This window comes from Schistocerca cancellata, chromosome 3, assembly GCF_023864275.1.
Source record: "Schistocerca cancellata isolate TAMUIC-IGC-003103 chromosome 3, iqSchCanc2.1, whole genome shotgun sequence".
NCBI lineage: Eukaryota > Metazoa > Arthropoda > Insecta > Orthoptera > Acrididae > Schistocerca > Schistocerca cancellata.
Window position 1 is genome coordinate 677,051,231 of NC_064628.1, and position 20,032 is coordinate 677,071,262.

At 37.5% G+C, this 20,032-nt stretch overlaps 1 protein-coding gene across 6 annotated transcripts in view; it reads right to left on the minus strand.

The window, feature by feature from the left end:
- The window catches only part of LOC126175656 (N-acetyltransferase 9-like protein), a 102,749-nt gene extending 97,963 nt beyond the window's left edge, over positions 1–4,786 (minus strand). The window contains exon 1 of one of the 6 annotated variants that reach the window (XM_049922562.1): positions 4,643–4,782. Coding sequence is in view for 4 of the 6 variants with exons in the window: in XM_049922559.1 (XP_049778516.1) it covers positions 3,075–3,262 (188 nt within the window). In the remaining 2 variants the exon portion in view is untranslated. Of the gene's footprint in view, positions 1–3,074; positions 4,082–4,159; positions 4,288–4,620 lie in introns of those variants that run through there. The other 5 variants (XM_049922560.1, XM_049922559.1, XM_049922557.1 and 2 more) reach the window with 5 other exon arrangements.
- Between the last annotated feature and the right edge of the window lie 15,246 nt (positions 4,787–20,032).

A 20,032-nucleotide genomic window follows, 5' to 3' on the forward strand; every position in this document is an offset into this window, starting at 1 on the left:
ACGTCACAAATATGGCGGAAACGACCATAAACCACGATTCCAATATGGCGCGTATAAAGTCGTTACGTACACATTATAAAGATGAAAATACATCAAAAAACAAACACACGCTCGTTCCACAAAAAGGCTAATGACACTAACGGAACAAGCACGAAAATTGGGAGTTTTTGGGTGGTGACAAACTAAATATAAACAATTCCTTCTCCTGACGAGGCAACCGTTGGTTGCGAAAGCTAGATTTTGTGTGTGTGTTTGTGTTTGTTTGTGTGTCTATCGACCTGAAAGCGCTTCTGTTTGGTAAGTCTCATCATCTTTCTTTTTAAATATAAACAAATTTAGACACCCACCCCCATACAAAACCACGGAAAATGACAAAAAAAACCGACATCACAAAACTTCCCAAATTCCAATAAACACAATATCATCTGAAATCGGACACTTCCCTTGACCTATATAGCTCAACAGCAGCTCCCGATCCCATAAATTAGGATCAAACACTTTCCTTGACCTATATAGCTCAAAAACATCTCCTGATACCAACATTCACAGCCACACATTGGGATCGAACACTTCCCTTGACCTATATAACTCAACAGCAGCTCCCGATCCCATAAATTGGGATCGAACACTTCCTTTGACCAATATAGCTCAACAGCAGCTCCCGATCCCATAAATTAGGACCAAACACTTCCCTTGACCTATATAGCTCAAAAACATCTCCCGATACCATTACCAACATTCACAGCCACACACTGCAATAAAACACTTCCCTCGACCCCAACACATACACTAAAAACAAAAAAATAAAAACTTACCACAAAAAAGTTCGGCACCACAAACTAGGTTGGCCACCACAATCTCTCTCTCTCTCTTTCACACACACAGACACACACAAACCAATGAAAAAATACTCAACCAAAAGAAAGACCTGACCCCACCCACACCTCACCCCCCCCCCCCCCACCCAACGAATCCAACCTCCCTCCTCACTCCAAAATAAAAAACCCACTAACAAAAACCAAATGCAACATAAAAAAATCTCAATCACACACTACAACACAACAAAAACTGCAACAAAATAGATCCTCCACAACTAAAACACAAACCAACATACTCTCCCCCCCCCCCCCCCACAAACATTCTAACATGAAATAAACCACCCATCACCCATCCTAACTAACCACTTTAGGCCTATACATTTGCAAGCCACCATCTCATAATTTTTGAACTCCAAGCTATGGTTAATGACTAAATGATTAAATCCCCTCTCACCCAACCCCCTCTATGAAGAAAATGCATCTGAAACTACTATGGATCCCGGTTCTATGTACTCCTCAATTAACCCCACTAATTACAACAACCCTATGCCCCCCAACGTACCCCTGTACTTAACAAATTCAGAACACACTTCACGGCAAAAAGAAACCCAATCAAACACACTCCTCTCTCACACACCAGTCTCTTGCGCGCAAAAACTGTGTGGGGATATATAACAAAAATAATAAGTCACCAGTACAATCTCATGCATGCCCAACTTCTCGAACCAGGAACCACACCGTATGGAACGCCAAATGTCATCCCTTCGATAGCGCCACATATAACCGTCCCTGGTCCGAGACACCGGAACTTTAGCTAACTTCATTTCTTCGCCACAAATAGAGCACTTAACGATCTCGGCAATTAAACCAAACAGCTGTAAAAACTTTATAAGTTCCAAAGCCGTGTTTCCCATCATTTCCCGCAGATGCGCACTATTAATTTTATCCTTCATATCCATTCCTGAACAAAAACAAAAACCAATTAATTTACTAAAATTACCACACAATCTACAGCGAACAACACTAAATTAACCTTCACACAAAACCACTAAATCATTAACTCACTGAAACGAATTCCACTACAAACACAGCCAACATTCGAACAATTCTGTATAATGGGCAAGAACAAACTGAGCCCATTACACCACACAAACAAAAGCCCTAAACATACCACCATAGGGCACAACAAACCACAACACGACAATCTATAAAACATGCCACACTCACAAACCAAACTCATAGCTGTCATGACATCACACACACACACACACACACACACACACACACACACACACACAACAACAACAACACAACACTCTTACGTCACGGGTCAAAGCCTACGCATGGGATCGGACACTCCTGTTGACCCGCTTTATGTTATGAACTGCTCCATAACATTCCGTAAATGTTGCAGTACTCACACAGAACAAAATTAAACTAAATGCTGCATATAGCACACATTTTCTTGTCTCACTGTCAACTTTCTCTATTTAAATGTAGCAAGATTATCAAACAATGACTATAATCTGAAGCACTTGTTTTAAAATATTTTTAACCATAAACTGGCATTAAACAAGGAAACTAATCCAAAGTGTCACAAGTCTGTTATGAAGACCATCCCCGGGCAACTCTGTTGAAGATTATATTTGCAAAATAATCATTTTAGCCTATTTTATCTTTTCCCCTTGTGCTAGTTTTGATCTTAATAAAGTAATGGCTCTTTGCATTAACTCTGCCCTGCCCCCCCCCCCCCCCCCCCCAAATCAATCCGTATCACCTCATATAGTGTAACACATTTAGACAGATAAAAAAAAATCTACTCACCTGGCAACAGCAGCAGAAAACACACATAAAATGTTAAGGAAATATGCTAGTTTTTCAAGCCTGTTTCCTTCTTCTAGCAAAAGGATTGAAGGGGAAGTAATACGGATGAAGGAAAAGGACTGGCAAGGTTTAGGAAATCAAGAGAGTTATGGAAAAGTCGCCCAGAAACACAGGTCAGGGGACAGGAAGTATATCCTTTTCATCCTCTACTTTCCAAAGGGGAGCTAAAAATTTCATAACAAACTTCCAAAATAATAATAATAATAATAATAATAATACTGAGACCAAATCTTTAGAAAAGCTTTAACATCATGTTTACAGCATTACCACTTATACTCCACTGAATAATATTTAAATGTTTGACAGGTTATTTCAGTGTATGAAGTACATTCTTTGTAATTTTAAATATATATGCCTAGAAATCATTTTCACCTGCGTGCATCTAACATCTGACTTGTCCAATTTCTTTTGAATAAACTGCTCTTGTAGACAACAGGACTGATAAATATACAATACAGCACAATACTTGGGGGTTTAGTTAAAACACAGTACCTCACCAACATATCGATGATGTGGTTAACAAGGCAGAGACGTCCCATGAAACAACTACTGGAGGACATAACTAACAAGAAAATATTTGCAACGCAGAAGCCAACAAAGTACCAGGAGTTTCAAAGCAATAGGAGTTTTTGAAAGGTTAATTAAAACCTTCAAACATATTAAAATCTTTAAAATATCGCGTCCCAGAGGTTCCCATTAGGAACATTAATGTAAATATGATAAGGAAGAATGTAGACAAAAAGAGAAAGTGTGTCATGATACATTTGTTGCCGTCACCATCTCTCAACCCCACTTTGAGGGCCTTCAAAATCTAAATAACACATGTTGTCTATTAAGACCATTGATAACAAAGAGAGGTGCAATGTCCGAGTACATGTCAGGCGTAATGTCAGAAGAGTACATGCCCTTGGTTTCCTGCAAAGACAGTTCTGCTACAGTACACATAACAGGTATCCAGGCAATCAAGGAACTGATTCATAGTAATCCCAGATTTTTCCAATGATGAGGACATTCACACAACAGTTCTGAAATGGTTTCATGCCCAATGAACAAATTTCTATCATCAAGGAACTAAGCAACTGGTAGAGCATTACAACCATTGTTCACAAAGGCTTGGTGACTATGTTTAAAAGTAATGTCTCCTGCATCTGTCAATTTGAAGTGTGGCACAGCATTCAATAAAAGTTACTTGGCCTGCCATAATAATGTGTCTCACTTTTTGAAGATCCCTTGTATCAACTTCCAACATAACCAGTGCCATGGATTACATTGCTGATCATTCCGTCACAACAAACTTTGCTTGACAATACTAGCTTTTTGTCATGTCACATTCACTGGCTTCACCAGCTGACAACCCAACAGTAAAAACTTCCACCCTAACCTCTACCTCTGGTACATTGCATTTATAGGTCTAGTATACAACAGATTCTAAAACACAGTTCCGATTTTCACTATACCTTTACAGGTATACACAATCTAAGCCCCAATTATAATACTTAGTTCAGTGTACTCATCCAACATAGCAAACAATCCTATCTCTGAAATTTTGTGGATGTTAATGGCAGAGTGAACTGTAGCGTAGCTCGAGATCAAATTTTTCTAGTTCAAAACATGTCAATATTTCTGTACAATTAAGTATTACATGTGTCAGTGTAGAACACAGGAACGTTATATTATGAACTAGAGTAAGTTAATGGTACTTCCGGTCACTAAACAAGTAAAAGAAAATAACCGATGAAAATTTACAGCCGAAAATGGATTTCATGCAAAAGAAGTTATTGCCACAGAAGCTGCATGAACTTCGGGATCGATTATTTAATTTTTTTAATGTGTTTAGAAGGCTGTTTGGAACCAAACATTGTGTACCCATCATACGAACACTGAAAATTATCTACCGTAGGCTACGGTATTATCAAACCTCTGTAAATCTATACAATTACTTTGGTACATGTTCTGCCCTGTATGGCACCAAAATAACATTCTTCCCAATAATTTTTGTATTAGCATTTATCTTCATTATTCGTAAGCGGATAATTCCGTGGCACAACTCAATAACATATTTGGATACTAAGTCCTTGGTTTATGCTTGGGCAAGCAGTGCAGCGGCTATACATCTGGCGTGGCTGCAACATAGAATCACGTGACTGTTGGCAAAACGTCGGCGGGAGTTCAAGGCAGCATTCTGATTCCTGATTTCCAAGTTGGTTTTACCCGCAGTCTAACATAACAGTCGCGACACACACTGTTGTAAACGTTGTTGCCGTTTGACAGAAGGAGCGACACTAGCGCTCCAAGGTAAGCCAGGTAAGGTGAACGTCAGACGCGTCGTAAGCATAATGTTTGTTTGCATCCATTTCGTACGTAATTTCCGAATTATTCGAGTTATTTTCTTGCCTCTAAGAGTTTGTGTAGTATCAGAAGGCATATACGTTTCTAAAAATGATTCTAAAATATGCGCAAGTATGGACAAAAACCATTAATAGAGTGGCAAGCGACAACACATTCGTGAAGAAACACTTGTGACATTGGACAGAATTGCAGCTTACCACGTTGATATCATAAGGATATAAACACGCAGATTCACATGTAAGAAGCACAGACATCTACCTCTACATGCAAAAGCGATCGACAGCTCGTTTATCGTTCTGTAGGCTTACTGTGTTTGTCATTGTCGCCTGTTGCCACAAGTACGACCTTCATCTTTATATTATTCTAAGTGGGACAAGCAACTGCCAAATAGTGGGAGACATATGCTGAAAACATTATAATGAGCTGATTACATTACATTTCACGAAAAACCAAATATTTGAATAATTTTCAAACAATCTGTTTGTAGGCACTTTCCTTGTCCCGTAATAGTTTCGCTTCTGCACATTCTGACACTTCACACCCTTTTGTAAGACACGAACAGCTGCACTTAATTTAACCACTTCATCATCAAAGCAGGTCTGTGTTGATGATTCACACGAACGTGGCACTGATACATGGAGAGTCGAACTGACTGCTTCTGTGTCATAGGACTGTTTTACAGCTTTAGATTGACTGTCAAATCTTTGTGGCAGTTTCTTCTTCATCGCCAGTTGAAGGGGCTTATTTGGAATGTCAAACATTGTGGGTACTGCATTCCAAACGAGTTTGTTATTGTTTGCGTTCATGAACTGGTTTTGTTCGAAATGTAGCGAACAAAACCTAATATTATTATACAGCTAAACTGGGTCTTTCTTCATAAGGTCTTCTCGTCTGCTATTAACTAGCCATTTTCTGCTCCTAAAACGAATCATTCATCATTTATACACATATAGTTTGCAAGTGAATCCTGACGATACAGTGTAGTAACATGATGGTATATACCTCCCAGGATCCTTAGGAAACCTAAAAAAAGACAGCTGTGGTGTCTTCTTCCTGTTGTTGCTGCAATTTATTGCGCTACAAACGCTCCCGATGGTAAAAACCATTGTATAAATCAAAATAAACAATCACTATTCGCTTTCACGATCGCGCCGAACTCACAGTTCAACCTACCGGCCGCTTGGGGCGATGCTGGCGCTGTAGGCAACAAAATAGAGGCGAAGTGTCGCGACTGTTATGTTAGACTGTGGTTTTACCCTAGTTTCCTTTGGAATTATCTCTAAAATACCGTAAAAAGATCTAGAAATATCTACATTTAGAGCCTACAATAATAGTAAAGAACAACGTATCATTTCAAATATTTAATATTTATTTATTTATTTGTCCATATAAATCTCTTTTTCAAGTACATATATTGTACACAGGATATTGGACAGAAAACCTTTTAGCTACTGGATTTTCAAATGTCAAACATACATTTTATAAATTTTTATGACAAATTGGATCTATACAGTTAGTAATTACAAATTTTTGAAATACTGTATATATATAACTTATTTCAACAATTAAAGATACAAATTACATTTTTTCTTGCATAAGATACTGTGAGATTGAATAGTAGCAGTTTTTCAGAAGGTAGGATGTCACAGACTTTTTAAAGCGTTGTAGTTCAGTAAGAGATTTTATATGTTTTGTTAATCTGTTGTAAAGTTTTGTTCCTGCTTGGTAATCTGTTGTAAAGTTTTGTTCCTGCATGCTGTACACCTTTTCGGCATAATGTGGTGTTACAGTGATTAACATGTGTGTCACTGTCTGACCTGGTACTGTAATCATGGACACTTTTGTTTTGAGGAAAAAGGATTTCTTTTACCAGTATGCTTTTTTTCACATGCGTGACTACTTCCAGTATATAAATGCAGGGAAGGGGTAGGATCTTTAGATCTTTAAAGAAAGGTCTGCATGATTTTCTGCTGCTCACTTGTTTCATTATTCTTATAATTACCTTTTGTTTCCCGAAAACTGTTATGGCCTGATGTACATTTCCCTAGAAAATGATACTGTACTTCAGTATTGAATGTACATGAGCGAAGTATGCAGCTCTAACTGTTTCTGCACTGGTACTGTTGCAGAGAATTCTTACCACATAGCTCATTTTTGTTAGTTTTGAATTTAAGGCTGTGATATGAGTGTTCCATTTAAGATTTTCCTGGATACGAATCCCAAGAAATTTAGTTTCATTGACAGCAGTAATGTTTTGGTTGTCTATACATATTACAGGTTGTGCCGAATTTTTATTTTGGTCAGTGTGGAAATTCATGAGTACCGTTTTTTGGGGATTAACTAGTAGCCTGTTTCTGGTAAACCATTCAGACACTCCTTTTGTAATATCTTTTGCAGATGCAGTAAGATTTTCTTCATTATTCCCTTCAATCAATAGACTGGTGACATCTGCAAACAGTACTGGTTCAGAAACCCTAACGTGTGATGGGAAATCATTAATGTAGACCAAAAGAAGAAAGGGACCTAAAATGGAGCCCTGTGGAACACCATGACTTAGTCCACATGGTTCTGAAAGGTGTACATGCAGTTCATTTCCTTCCATGTACTTAATTTCAGTTACCTGAGAGCGATATTCCAAATATGATTTAATGCACTGATTTGGCACACCTCTTACACCATACCATTCAAGTTTCCTCAGAAGTATAGAATGATCAATCACATTAAAAGCTTTTGTTAGGTCCTGAGATATTTCTGTGATTGTCCACTGCGTTTAAGACATGGTTTATCAGATTGAAAGTGGCAATTTCAATTGATCTCTGTGGTCTGAAGCCATGTTGACATCCAGAAATAATATTATTCTTGTCGAAGAATGTAATTAGTTTTGAATGGAACACTTTTTCAATAATTTTCGAAAACCCTGACCATAGAGACAAAGGCCTATAGTTACCCATACATTGATGATCACCTTTTTTATATAGTGGTATTACTTTTGCCATTTTCAGTTGCTGAGGGAAGACACCACATGATAAGGATGAATTGCATATGTCCAATAAAGGTGAAAGTATTTGTCTTGCTGTTATTTTTATAATATAATCTGGAATATCATTAATACCAGTTGAATACTTTCTCTTCAGTGAATTAGTGGTATTTAGGAGCTCTGTTGGGCTTACTGGACTGAGGAACATGGATATATTATTTATTTCAATAGATGGAAGTTCTTTTCATGTTGTATTAGGTGGATTTCCAAATTTTTCCTTCACTTATTTCCCAGCAACAGATTTATAGCAAGAATTGAAGCTGTTTGTAACTTCCCTAGGGTCAGTGAGATTCTTGCCATCATGTGATATCACAATATTTTTGTGAGTTTCCTTCTTCCCCGTAAGATCCTGCACAGCTTTCCACATGGACTTACTTTTATTGGATGACTTCATAACATATTTGTCATTTTCCTTAATTTTTGCCTCCTTTATGACACGTTTCAAAACTAGCTTGTATTTTTAGAAATAATTAATAAATTCTGGACTGCTGTGAGATTTTGACTGCAGAAAAAGTTCCCGCTTCCTTCTACAAGATACTCTGATGCCTGGTGTAATCCAGTTTTTGAGTCTATCTGTGCTTTTGGAAATAACTTTCCTTTGTGGAAAAGCTATGTCAAAATTATGCTTGAAAATGTTCAAAAAATGTTCCATCTTTTCGTTAGTAGTAGATGTATCATATACTTCTCTCCAAGATTGTTGGCTGATTAGGTACTGGAAGTTTTCAATATCTTTCCCACTATAAATCCTTTTATGGATAACATTTTCTATACTGGTCGAAATGTGTTTTTTAGGTATGGTCAGTAATTGCGAAAGGTGGTCACTATAGCCGGTATCAAAGTTTTCTGATGTACACTTATCAATGTTTACACATACCTGATCAAGGAGAGTGACACTAGTTTTAGTTACATGTGTTAGAGAGCTAACAGTAAATACCTACAGTACACAGTCAAAGCATTCATAGATTTACACAATCAAAAAGTAATACATTGATTTTGAACTTTTTCGAGGCATTTAGCTTGACACTTTGTGTTCTGGTGCCCTAAACAAGTCCAGCAAGCCGATATGTTTAAATGTATCCACGAAGTGGTCGGTTTGTGACGTCATCAAACCATTGCCTGAAGAAGGTCGAAGTGCTCCGACGTAAGCTGGAGAAACTAATTTGGTGATTCCCTAGTACGAGTGCTAGATCTTCTACTGCTGATTTATTCGTCTTGCCCAGGCGACAGTTGTTCTTGTGTTCCTTACGGGGGTGTTAATGCTTCTTTCTGCAGCCGAAACAATCTTGGAACATGTTGGCCTGTCCATATGTTGCCAAGGTTGTTTGAGTCCGTTGAAGAAGTATCACCGCCCGGAATTTACACATCCTCCATACAGTCCCGATCTCTCGCCCATGCGATGTACATATTTTTGGAACAGTGAAGAAATACATTCGTGACCATCGATTTGCATGCATGGGTAGAATCATGTTTCCGTTCTCTGTAGAAAACCACATCATTTTTTGATGAAGGTACTGACAATCTTGTCACACAGTGGGCTAAGCGTATTAACAGTTATGGCGATTACTTTTGAAATAATAAACAATTTACTTACTGTACTTTTTTCAATGTCTCCTTTTCGTATGACTGTCCCTTATATTATGAATGTAGTGTAAAGTACGAAGAATATCTGGTTAGAGATAAGAGAGGACTTTATTGCAAGCTTGCCAAGTTAAACAAATACATAAAAATCTACTTACATACTTTGTAAACCAATGTGAAGTGCATGGCAGAGAGTGCTGCAGGCTAGCAAAAGGATCTGGGAACATGAACCTATTGCGCTCTGCTTTGCAAGTAAGGTGGGAATCACTAGTTGGCCAATCCTCTTACACGAAGTACTTCTAGGTTATTTAGTATTATTTTCTAGTTAGCAGTTACTGGCTTCATTCTCTGTGGTAGGAAGTAACATCGTTGTATTCAATGCAACATTATTTACAGATGATATATTTGTTTGGGGGAATGTTTGCTGTAGCTTCTCTGCAATACCTGAAAACTGCTCGTTACCTAGTTTGCTAAGTGCTGTGGATCATTTATTACTTTATCCCCCTTCCTTAGCAGTATGTTATTCTGCGTTTGTTTGCCTCTCCCCGTTTCCTTTTTTATAACATCCCAGACTGCTTTGCTTTTCTTCTCTGGATTATATATTATTTTGCCATTAAATGACTTTTCTGCAGCAATCAGCACCTTCCTATAGATCTTTTTGTATCTATGATAGAAATTTAAGCATTATGGATCATTGTGAACCTTTTTCTTGGAACTGAGGTGTTAAGTGTTTGGGAGGACTTCTTAATACCTGCTGTTATCCATCTGTTTTTGTGGGATGTTGATACAGACATGCATGCTTTTGGAAACGCCTTTCCAAAGTTCAATTTGAACAATGTGGAGAATTTAGAGAATTTCATATTCACATTGGTTTCCTTGTACACTTCATCCCAGCTTTGTTTTTCTAGTTCCTTTGTAAAATCTTTTATTTTGATTTTTGATAGATGTCGTTTGTAGGCTTGTAGTTTAGGGAATGATTCGATGCCCGACTTTACTGTTGTTATTTAACAGAGATGGTCTGATAGTCCGAGATCTTTTACAGCTACATCACATTTTTCCCTGTGCATATTAGTGGCCACATGGTCAGTTACTGATGAAGTCATTGTGGTAACCCTTGTGGCACTATTGACCAATAAAGATGTGTCAAAACTTTGAAGGATGTTTATGAAGGTGCTGTTGGATTCATTTATTATGTTAATGTTGATGTTAATGTCCCCACACAGAATTATGTTGACCTTTGTACTTGAGACTTTATCTAGAACTTCTGTTAATTTATTGAAAAAAGTGTCCACACTACCACTGGGAGATCTATACATACACAAAATGATTAGTTTCTTGGTGATATCAAGCCCTGTTAATTCAATAGCTGATATTTCAAAGTGTTTGTCTTCACTTACAGTATTGAGGTCATGTCTTGATTTGAACTGTGTTCCTTTTCTGATATAAATGCATGATCCTCCACCTCTTGAAGTAGTTCTGTAGTAAGAGTTTGCCTTTTCATACTATGATAATACTACATGTTGGGTTTCTGTGTCTCTACACCAGTGCTCAGTAATACAAACTACTATACAGTTCAAAGATTGGAGCTCTACTTCTAATAGAATATTTTATTTTTTATTGATTGCGTGTTTTGATGGAGGATTGTTAAGTGTGTGAAATGCCCCGTGTTACTCTTTCCAGTGGTTAGTTTTTCTTTGTGACATGTGGTATATGTGATATTTGAGGTGTTAAAATCTGTCTTGTGAGTGATTGTTTCAGTATGTATGCTGGACATATTCTTTAGGCAGGGGAACCTGTTGCCTGCATTTATCCTAAAAAAGACCTACTTTTCCTATCTATGACAACAGGTATTTGACCATGTATGGCCCGAGATCTACCCCCTATACTTTCATGAATCAACTGTACCAATCTTCCCTTCCCAGTCCTGTTTAGGTGCCTAGTGAAACCTCATCTGTTGATAGTCCCGACGGGCACCAGAGAAACATGAGCAAAGTTGGCTGTCCTCAGTGCCATCCCTAACCCTACATTGATTGGTCTCACAGCTCCATCAAGGTGTGGTCGATCATGACACCGGATCAGCTCAACAAAGTGTACGTTGGTGCCATGAGTCAGGGAAGCTATTTTGCCCAGGTTACCACCTAAGTCATACGCCCCATCCCTCTATCTGTTTCCTGCCCCACCCACTATCACTACACGGTCCTCTTTTGTAAAGCCCTTACATAAAGACCCTAGGTCCTCTATTACATGACTTAGCCCTGGATTTGGCTTGAAGATATTGGTGGCCTTGTACGCTGCCCCCAAACTTTCCTGTAGCTGAGGGCCTACACCTCGCCCATGGCTACTACCTAGCAGCAGCACTTTCTTCTTCCTAAGACTTTGTACATTCCTAGGCTTCTTGGCCTCAGTTGAAGTGTGTGCTGCACATTTCCTGCTCCTTGTTCTACCTGAGGCTCTTCTCCACTTAACTCTGTCAGTGGTAGATACCTGTTTTTGGTTTTGATGATAAAACTGTCAGATCACATTCTCTTTCTTCCTATCCTCCTACCAGCTGCCAGTTCCCAGCCACCCTCCTCCCCCTTACCTCCCTTGATTCTTGTGAGTTCCTTCCTTGCTTCCTCCAACTGTGCCTAAAGGGCACAGATTTTCCTTACCTGTACCCCAATCAAAATGTTCCTACTGCATACTCTGCAGTTCCAGGAGAGAGCCTTTTCTGTTCTCCCAGCATCCCCCCCCCCCCCCCCCCCCCAGTGAAAATATTTCCTACAAGATTGAAGATTGGCAACAAATCGCTCTACTCACTGCCCAATAACAGCTCCCACATTTCTCACTCATGGTCAGTTTCGAAAGAATAATAAAGTTTAACGGATGTTTTAAATTTGTCAAGGACGTGAAATTGGCCATGTGTAAACAAAAAAAAGACACAAAGGTCTTATGTCGGTGGTTTTTTTTTTTTGAACTGATTTAGAGATACAATGACAGAAGAATGAATTTGTAATTAATTTGCTTTTAGAGAATTTACGTTATCAGGCATGTTTAGTCAGGTTTTTAAACGTTTATAATTCGGAAAATTTAGGCCTAGCTCGCGTCTATCTAACTAGTAAACAATACGAAATGTGTTCGTTAAATACGATTTAGAAACGTTTAATTACACTTTTATTGCGACAATAGACACTGAAGAAACTAGTAGCAGTCTTTTTTAAACGAATTTACCACTATCAAGAAAACTTGTATACTTTTTTTGTGTTTATGCCACGCAAAATTTCGGGTTATGTCGCGATTATCGGTGCTTCAGCTAAAGAACAACTTTTTTCAAGAACAAGTGCTGCTGGGACGTTAATATTCAGTTGTGTGACAAGAACGGACACTACATCAAGTATATAAAACAAAGAAAATTTAAATTTGACATTATTTCCTCTTAAATAAATTCTCTTAAAGGACAAAGAAAATGTCTGTGATCTCACTTGACATAGAAGACATGGTCAAGGCATAAGTGGAATAGGAAAGATACTTAGTATGGTAAATAACAAATTATCTTGTATCAGCAATTTGGAACATATGTCTCAAAACTCAGAACCAGATCAGGGAAACGCATTAGACTGACTAAGCCTGAAATATTTCAGACTTGGTCAAAACCAGAAGGGGACACTAAGATGAGCTGTGCACCAAATCGAGGTGGCTTGACTTTTCTGTATCAGAATGTACAAGGACTAGGCAACAAAATGTGGGAGTTGGAAGAAATTTTAAACTGTAATCTTAAGGAGGTTTCTGTGCTGTGTATCGGTGAGCACTGGCTTCAGGATACTCAGATTTGTACAGCAAATACACCAGACTTTGACTTAATAATTAGCTTTTACAGGGGGAAACTTGAAAATGTGGAGGTGTATGCATCTATGTTAGAAGTGATGTTAAATCTAAAGAGGTAAAACTTAGCAAGGTGAAGTGTGCAGAAAAAGATTTTGAATGTTGCTTTGTGAACTTTCAGACTGTCAAACTATCATTCCCAGCATCTATAGGTCCCCAATCAAAAGACTTTATCCAATTCTTGCATGATATAGATGATCTTTTAAATTAATTGAGAGGCAGGTCAAAATACACAGTAGTTCTTGGTGACTTGAACATTAGTTTTAACAAAAATAATAAGCACAAGGTACAATTATTAAATCTGTTTAACACATACAAAATGCAACCTATTCTGCAGGGAATTACCAGATATGGGGATGGGTCTGAAACAACACTTGATCAGATAGTTACCAACAAACAAAGCTGCGAGTACAACACTGAAGTAATAGATACAGGCTTTTCTGACCATATGGCTTTAAAAATGAGAACAATAAGAAATGCACAGTCTTTGAAAAATATCTACAAAGAATGCAAACAGCATAAGGGTATTTAGTAGCATACTAAAAAGGCTGCAGCAGGGCGTAGAATGAACTGATGATGCAGACAAAAAGTTTGACAGTTTTCTTGCTGATTATAAATAATGCTACGATGTAGCGTTCCTTCTAAAAAGAATTAAAGTCAGGGAGAGGACAAACACATGGGAAAAACAAGGGATTAAAAAATCAGCAATCACCCTTAGAAACCTAAACTAACATGCTAAAATAAATACAACAATAAAACCATACTATAGAAAATATAGAAGGGTCTATAAGAAAGTTTTACAGGCAGCAGAAACGCTAAACAATGATTCATACATTAACAACGGAAGCAATAAATCAAAGTCATTTGGAAGATTATTAACAATAGCACAGGAAAATGTAAAACCAAGATCCATAATTTCAAAATTAAAAGTGAGGGAAAAGTGATAGAAGATGCTCAACAGATAGCCGTTATATTCAAGTTATGTGAACATAGCACCGAACCTAATTAAAAGTTTGTGCAATTCGAACAACAAAAGTATAAAAGGACCAACTTGTGAAAAGATAATATTTCAGTACCCAGTAACGAAATGTGAAGTTACAAATGCTACTAATAAACTAAAAAAGTAAAATGTATGATGGTATTGACGGAATCCAGACAAGGTAATCAAACATAGTTCTACCAGCATAGATACTCAGCTACCTGACATTATTAACACTTCTTTCAGGACAGGGGTGTTCCCATCAAAACTAAAACTCTCCATAAAAAAGCCACTTCACAAAAAGAACAGTACAGGTGATATAAATAATTATAGGCCAGCGAAATTATTGTCAGGTTTCTCTAAAGTAATTGAAAGAGTAACATATGAAAGGCTAGCTGACTTCCTGAATAAAAATTAAATACTGACTACTGCTCAAAATGGGTTTTGAAATAACAGATCCACAGAAACGGCAGTCTTCCAATTGATGAAAATCGTCCTAAATACCTTAACCAAAAACGAATTAAGCTGTGGGATATTCTTAGATATATCTAAAGCGTTTTATCTGATCAGCCATCACTTTTTGCTTATGAAACTAGAATTTCATTGGGTCTGGGGACTTGCCTCAAAATGGTTCAAGTCTTATCTCTCTGATAGACAACAGAAAGTACAAATATGGCATGTGGCAAAGAGTATCTTTCAGATGTCAATAAAACTAACTATGAAGTGTCTCAGGATTCCGTGTTAGGCCCTCTGTTGTTCTTGGTGTACATAAACGGTTTTACAAACAATCTGACAGTTGCAGAGGACACTAGCGTTTTCGTACAAGTATACATGAGGATAATCTACAGCAGAGTGTTTCTAGGCCAATAAATGAGATAGGAAAACGGTTTAGCGATGATGCTTTGATCATAAACACGGATGAAACGGTATTGATGAATATCAGTAACATTAAACGAAAAGATAGAATAAGAGTAAAAGCTGAGTTAGGGAACTATGTTGATGCACAAGCTCCATACACAAAATTCCTAGGTATATGGGTGGGTGAGCAATTGATATTGGAAAAGCATCTACAAGCTTTTATTAAAAAACTAAGTAAATGCTGGTATGTGCTAAGAATGCTTCAGGAATGTTTCAACACTGAATCATTGCTGTGTGCCTGTTTTTCTTATATGAACATTTTGCTTAGACAATGTGTGATTTTATGGGGAAATACAGGTATGGCAAAACAAGCTTTCAAATTTCAAAAAAGGGCTATTAGAATAATGAAAGGGGTTCCCTGCAGAGTGTCATGCAGGGAAATATTTAAAGACTTTAAAATAATGACTCTTCCTAGCTTATACATCTATGAATGTGTATGCTTTCTGCAAACTCACCAGGGATTTTCAAAATTAAATAATCAGGTTCATAACCATGAAACAAAGAACAGAGATGATTTTCAGAGACACCCACAAAGGAGTGCTCTACCAAAAAAGTGTAAACTACCAGCCCAAAATACTTTTTAGTGTATTGCCTTGTAAAATAACGAAAATTAAAGAATTTCATAAATTCAAGGAAGATCTTAAACAATTTTTACTACCACATAGTTTTTATAGCATTGAAGAATAAATGAATAAGGAAAAGTGATATTATTTATATATACTGATATAAAACATTTGTATTAATTATTCAAGTTTTTGAAACAAATTAAATATGAGAAACTATATTGTAATTTACTACATCTACACAATGTATATTGTTAATGGATGAATAAAGAGATTGAACTGAATTGAACTCAAGCTATTTTCTCAGACAGGTTAAAACATACCATTGTCACGCCTCTCTACAAAACAGGGATGTCACAGATGTCAACAATTACTGGCCAGTATCCTTGCTCACAGCATTTTGAAAAATTGTAGAGAAAGTAATGTATTCCCCAGTGGTTAGCCATCTCAGCAGTAATGGGATACTCAGTAAATCACAGTTTGGATTTCAAAAATGCTATTCCACTGATACAACAATATACAACTTCACTGCCCACATAATGGAGTCTTTAAATAGTAAAATGTCACCAACAAGAATTTTCTGTGACTTATCAAAGCATTTGATTGTGTGAACCATGACATTATGAAACAGAAATTACAATTCTATGGTATAAATGGAACAGCATATGAGTGGTTTAAGTCATACCTATAGAATAGGAAGCAGAAAGTTTCTTTATATGGTTTAAGTGGTTTAAGGAAGTTTCCCACTTCAATTAACTGGGTCCCCATCTGTTCTTGATATATGTGAATGACCTCCCTTCTTATCTGAAAGAAGAAGCTAAATGGACACTGTTTACTGATGATACAAGCATCATTATTACTCCAGTAACAGAAACTACAATAGAAAATGATACAAATAATAACTTTGGAAAAGTTATTGATTGGTTTTCTACGAATGGGCTGGCTCTGAACTTTGAAAAAACACAGTACATCCAATTTTCTACAGCATGGAGTACAGTTCCTTCATTAAAATTAACACATCAACAGAAGTCAGTAGACAGGCTAGAACACACTAAGTTTTTGGGTGTACATATATAGTTGAGAATCTTAATTGGAAAATTCACATTTTGGACCTCTTAAAGCGACTAGGCTCAGGAACTTTTGCAATCAGAATAATTGCTAATTCTGAGGATATAGAAATTAGCAAGCTAACATACTTTGCATACTTTCTCTCTCTGATGTCATACAGAACAATATTTTGGGGAAACTCACCACTTAGGCAAAAAGAATTCACTGCTCAAAGGAAAGTAGTTAGAATAATGAGTGGGGCTCGTAGTCACACATCTTGTAGGCATCTCTTTAAAAGGTTAGGAATTCTTACAACAGCCTCACAGTACATTTCTCTGTAATGAAATTTGTTCTCAACAAAATGTATGAGTTTAAAAACAACAGTGACATTCATGATTATAATACCAGAAGAAAGAAGGACTTACACTATCCTCTACTTAACGTATCTTTGGAACAGAAAGGGGTAAAATATGAGGCTGTAAAACTTTTCGAGAAATTATCAGATGAAATAAAATGTCTGACAGACAGAAGTGTCAGTTTCTAAAAAAATTGAAATCATATCTCCTTGACAACTCCTTCTATACCATAGATGAATTCTTGAATAGTAATAAATAAGTCTATAGGTATAATATATGCATTTTGTGCCATTTAAGGGAATGGGGTGGATAATAAAAATTTTAAGCTTAAAAAAAAACTTCATTCATATCTGCATTTTTTATGCACTTGACACATTCTAAATCATAATGGTTACTGTGAGACTGATCAATGGAACACGTAACTAACCAGCTAACTCTCATTGAAGAATGGAACGGATATCACAGGGTGACCTCTGCAGCCTTATGCGAAGCATGCCACATAGGAGTCAGGTGATGATTAACGCTCATGGCGGAACACACATCTTATTGAAGCTCTCAAGTCCAATAAAAATATGGGATGAATGATTGCTTCTACTTTTTTCTTGACACCCATTGGATATTTTAGTTCTTGTTATGTAAATGAACGAGAATTTTTGTTTTGTGGTGTACTTAATTTGTGAAAGATAAACGTATAATTTCATAACACACTCAGTCCTCAAGTATTGGATAATGCAGTATGTCAGGTGCCGAAAATCATGTCCCTAATTCTTTTGAGCTGTGTATAGGGTTAGAATAGTAGAAAATCCTCATGGCTTGGTAAGTTTTGAAACCAATAAAATATTCCTAAAAAACAAGCAGCACTCACAATATCTCACACACCAAGCACAGTGATGTTCTCCTCAACAGAAATTGTAGTCAGGAAGGCAATACAGACATTTAAAAAAGGGCTTTGGCATGCATAGACGAGGTTTCAGGCTTTGTTCTGAATGTGTGCGTAGACAGCATACAAGCTCCATCAACAAACATAGTAATTGAGCCCTTAAATTTAAATATTTTTCTGGAGTAGTGCCCTTACTAATGAAAGGTAATGTGGAAAATATTGAAAAATACAGACCAGTTTCACTATGTCTGCATTCTTGAAAATAACTGAACCATGAACCACAGACTAATCCAGAGGCGGGCACTAGGCTCATGAGCACACAGCGCTGCATGTGTGCTTTTCGTGCCATCGTCGACTGGGGCAGAGGCGACAGCCGGCAGGTTGTGGTAGTGTAGTACCAGGCTAAGCTGCAGACATTGATGCGAAGCGACCACTACATAGTGGACATTGTATTTCAAGAACCGGAAAATGCAGAGTGAATCAAGGAAATGGAGAAGTGGAGATTTGCTATCTTTTAAAAAGGAATGGGAGAATCATTTTTCTTTGTGCAAAAACGTGAAAATCCGAAATGTTTAATATGTGGCAGTATTCTCGCTGGTCATCAGAAGTTTAGTACTGAACGCCATTATAATAAATTTCACATGGACAAGTACACTTTATTATCGGATTCTGAGCGGATGGGGAAATTGACTGAGTTTAAGAAGAGCAATCTGACGATACTAGATGAATCTGACGTTAAGTTGCCGTTGTCACAAGAGATCTGCGATTTTCTTTCGTCATGTCTCTCATCAAACTGATTTAACATTTTATGGGCAACTGTTTTCAATTTTTCAGGACGACAACAATGATAGCCCAGCGGCATATGCAAGTTAAAAGATTGTGCTCAAAATAGCACAAGAGCTGGAAAACCGTTTGCTGAAGGTGAGTTTATAAAGGAGTGCATCAATGACGCTGCTGACTTACTTTGCCCACTGAATGCAAATCAGCTTCGACCTATCACGCTTTCTCGGCGGACTGTAAGTCGTCGTATAAGTGCCATGGCAGGTGAAGTTTACTGTCAATTAAGGAGTGCAGTGCAGGAGTTTATTGTATTTTCCATTGCACTTGATGAATCCACAGATATTTCAGACACCACACAATTAGTGATTTATGTTTGTGGCGTAGAATCTGCCCTGCACATAACAGTGGATTTTTTAGATATGATACCTTTAAAAAGCACGGCCACCGCTGCGGACATCCTAAAAGACGTTGAAGAATCTGTCGATTCAGCTGACTTAAACCGGGAACGTTTGGTGTCAGTGACAACAGACGGAGCACCTGCAATGAAAGGGGAACAAATGGGATTTGTTGGATTACTAAGAAAAAAGCTACAGTGTACAGAAGAATCATTGTATAGCATCTACTGCGATTTGCACCAAGAAGTACTCTGTGCATAAGCAGCAAAACTGGGGGACGTCATGCAAGTGGTTATACCGGCAGTTAATTATTTGTCATCCCACGGGCTTAATATAGACAGTTTCGCACATATTTAGTTGAAATTGGGGAAGAGTACAGTGACATACCATACCACAGTGAAGTCTGCTGGCTTAGCCTCGGTAATGTGCTCAAAAGATTTTTTGAGCTGAGAATACCAATAAATCAGTTTTTAAAGGACAAAGGAAGGTACGACCCCAAGTTAGAAGATCCAGAGAGGGGGATGCCGATCTTGCGTTTTTAGTGGACATTACCCAACACATAAATGCATTGAACACAAGTTTAAAAG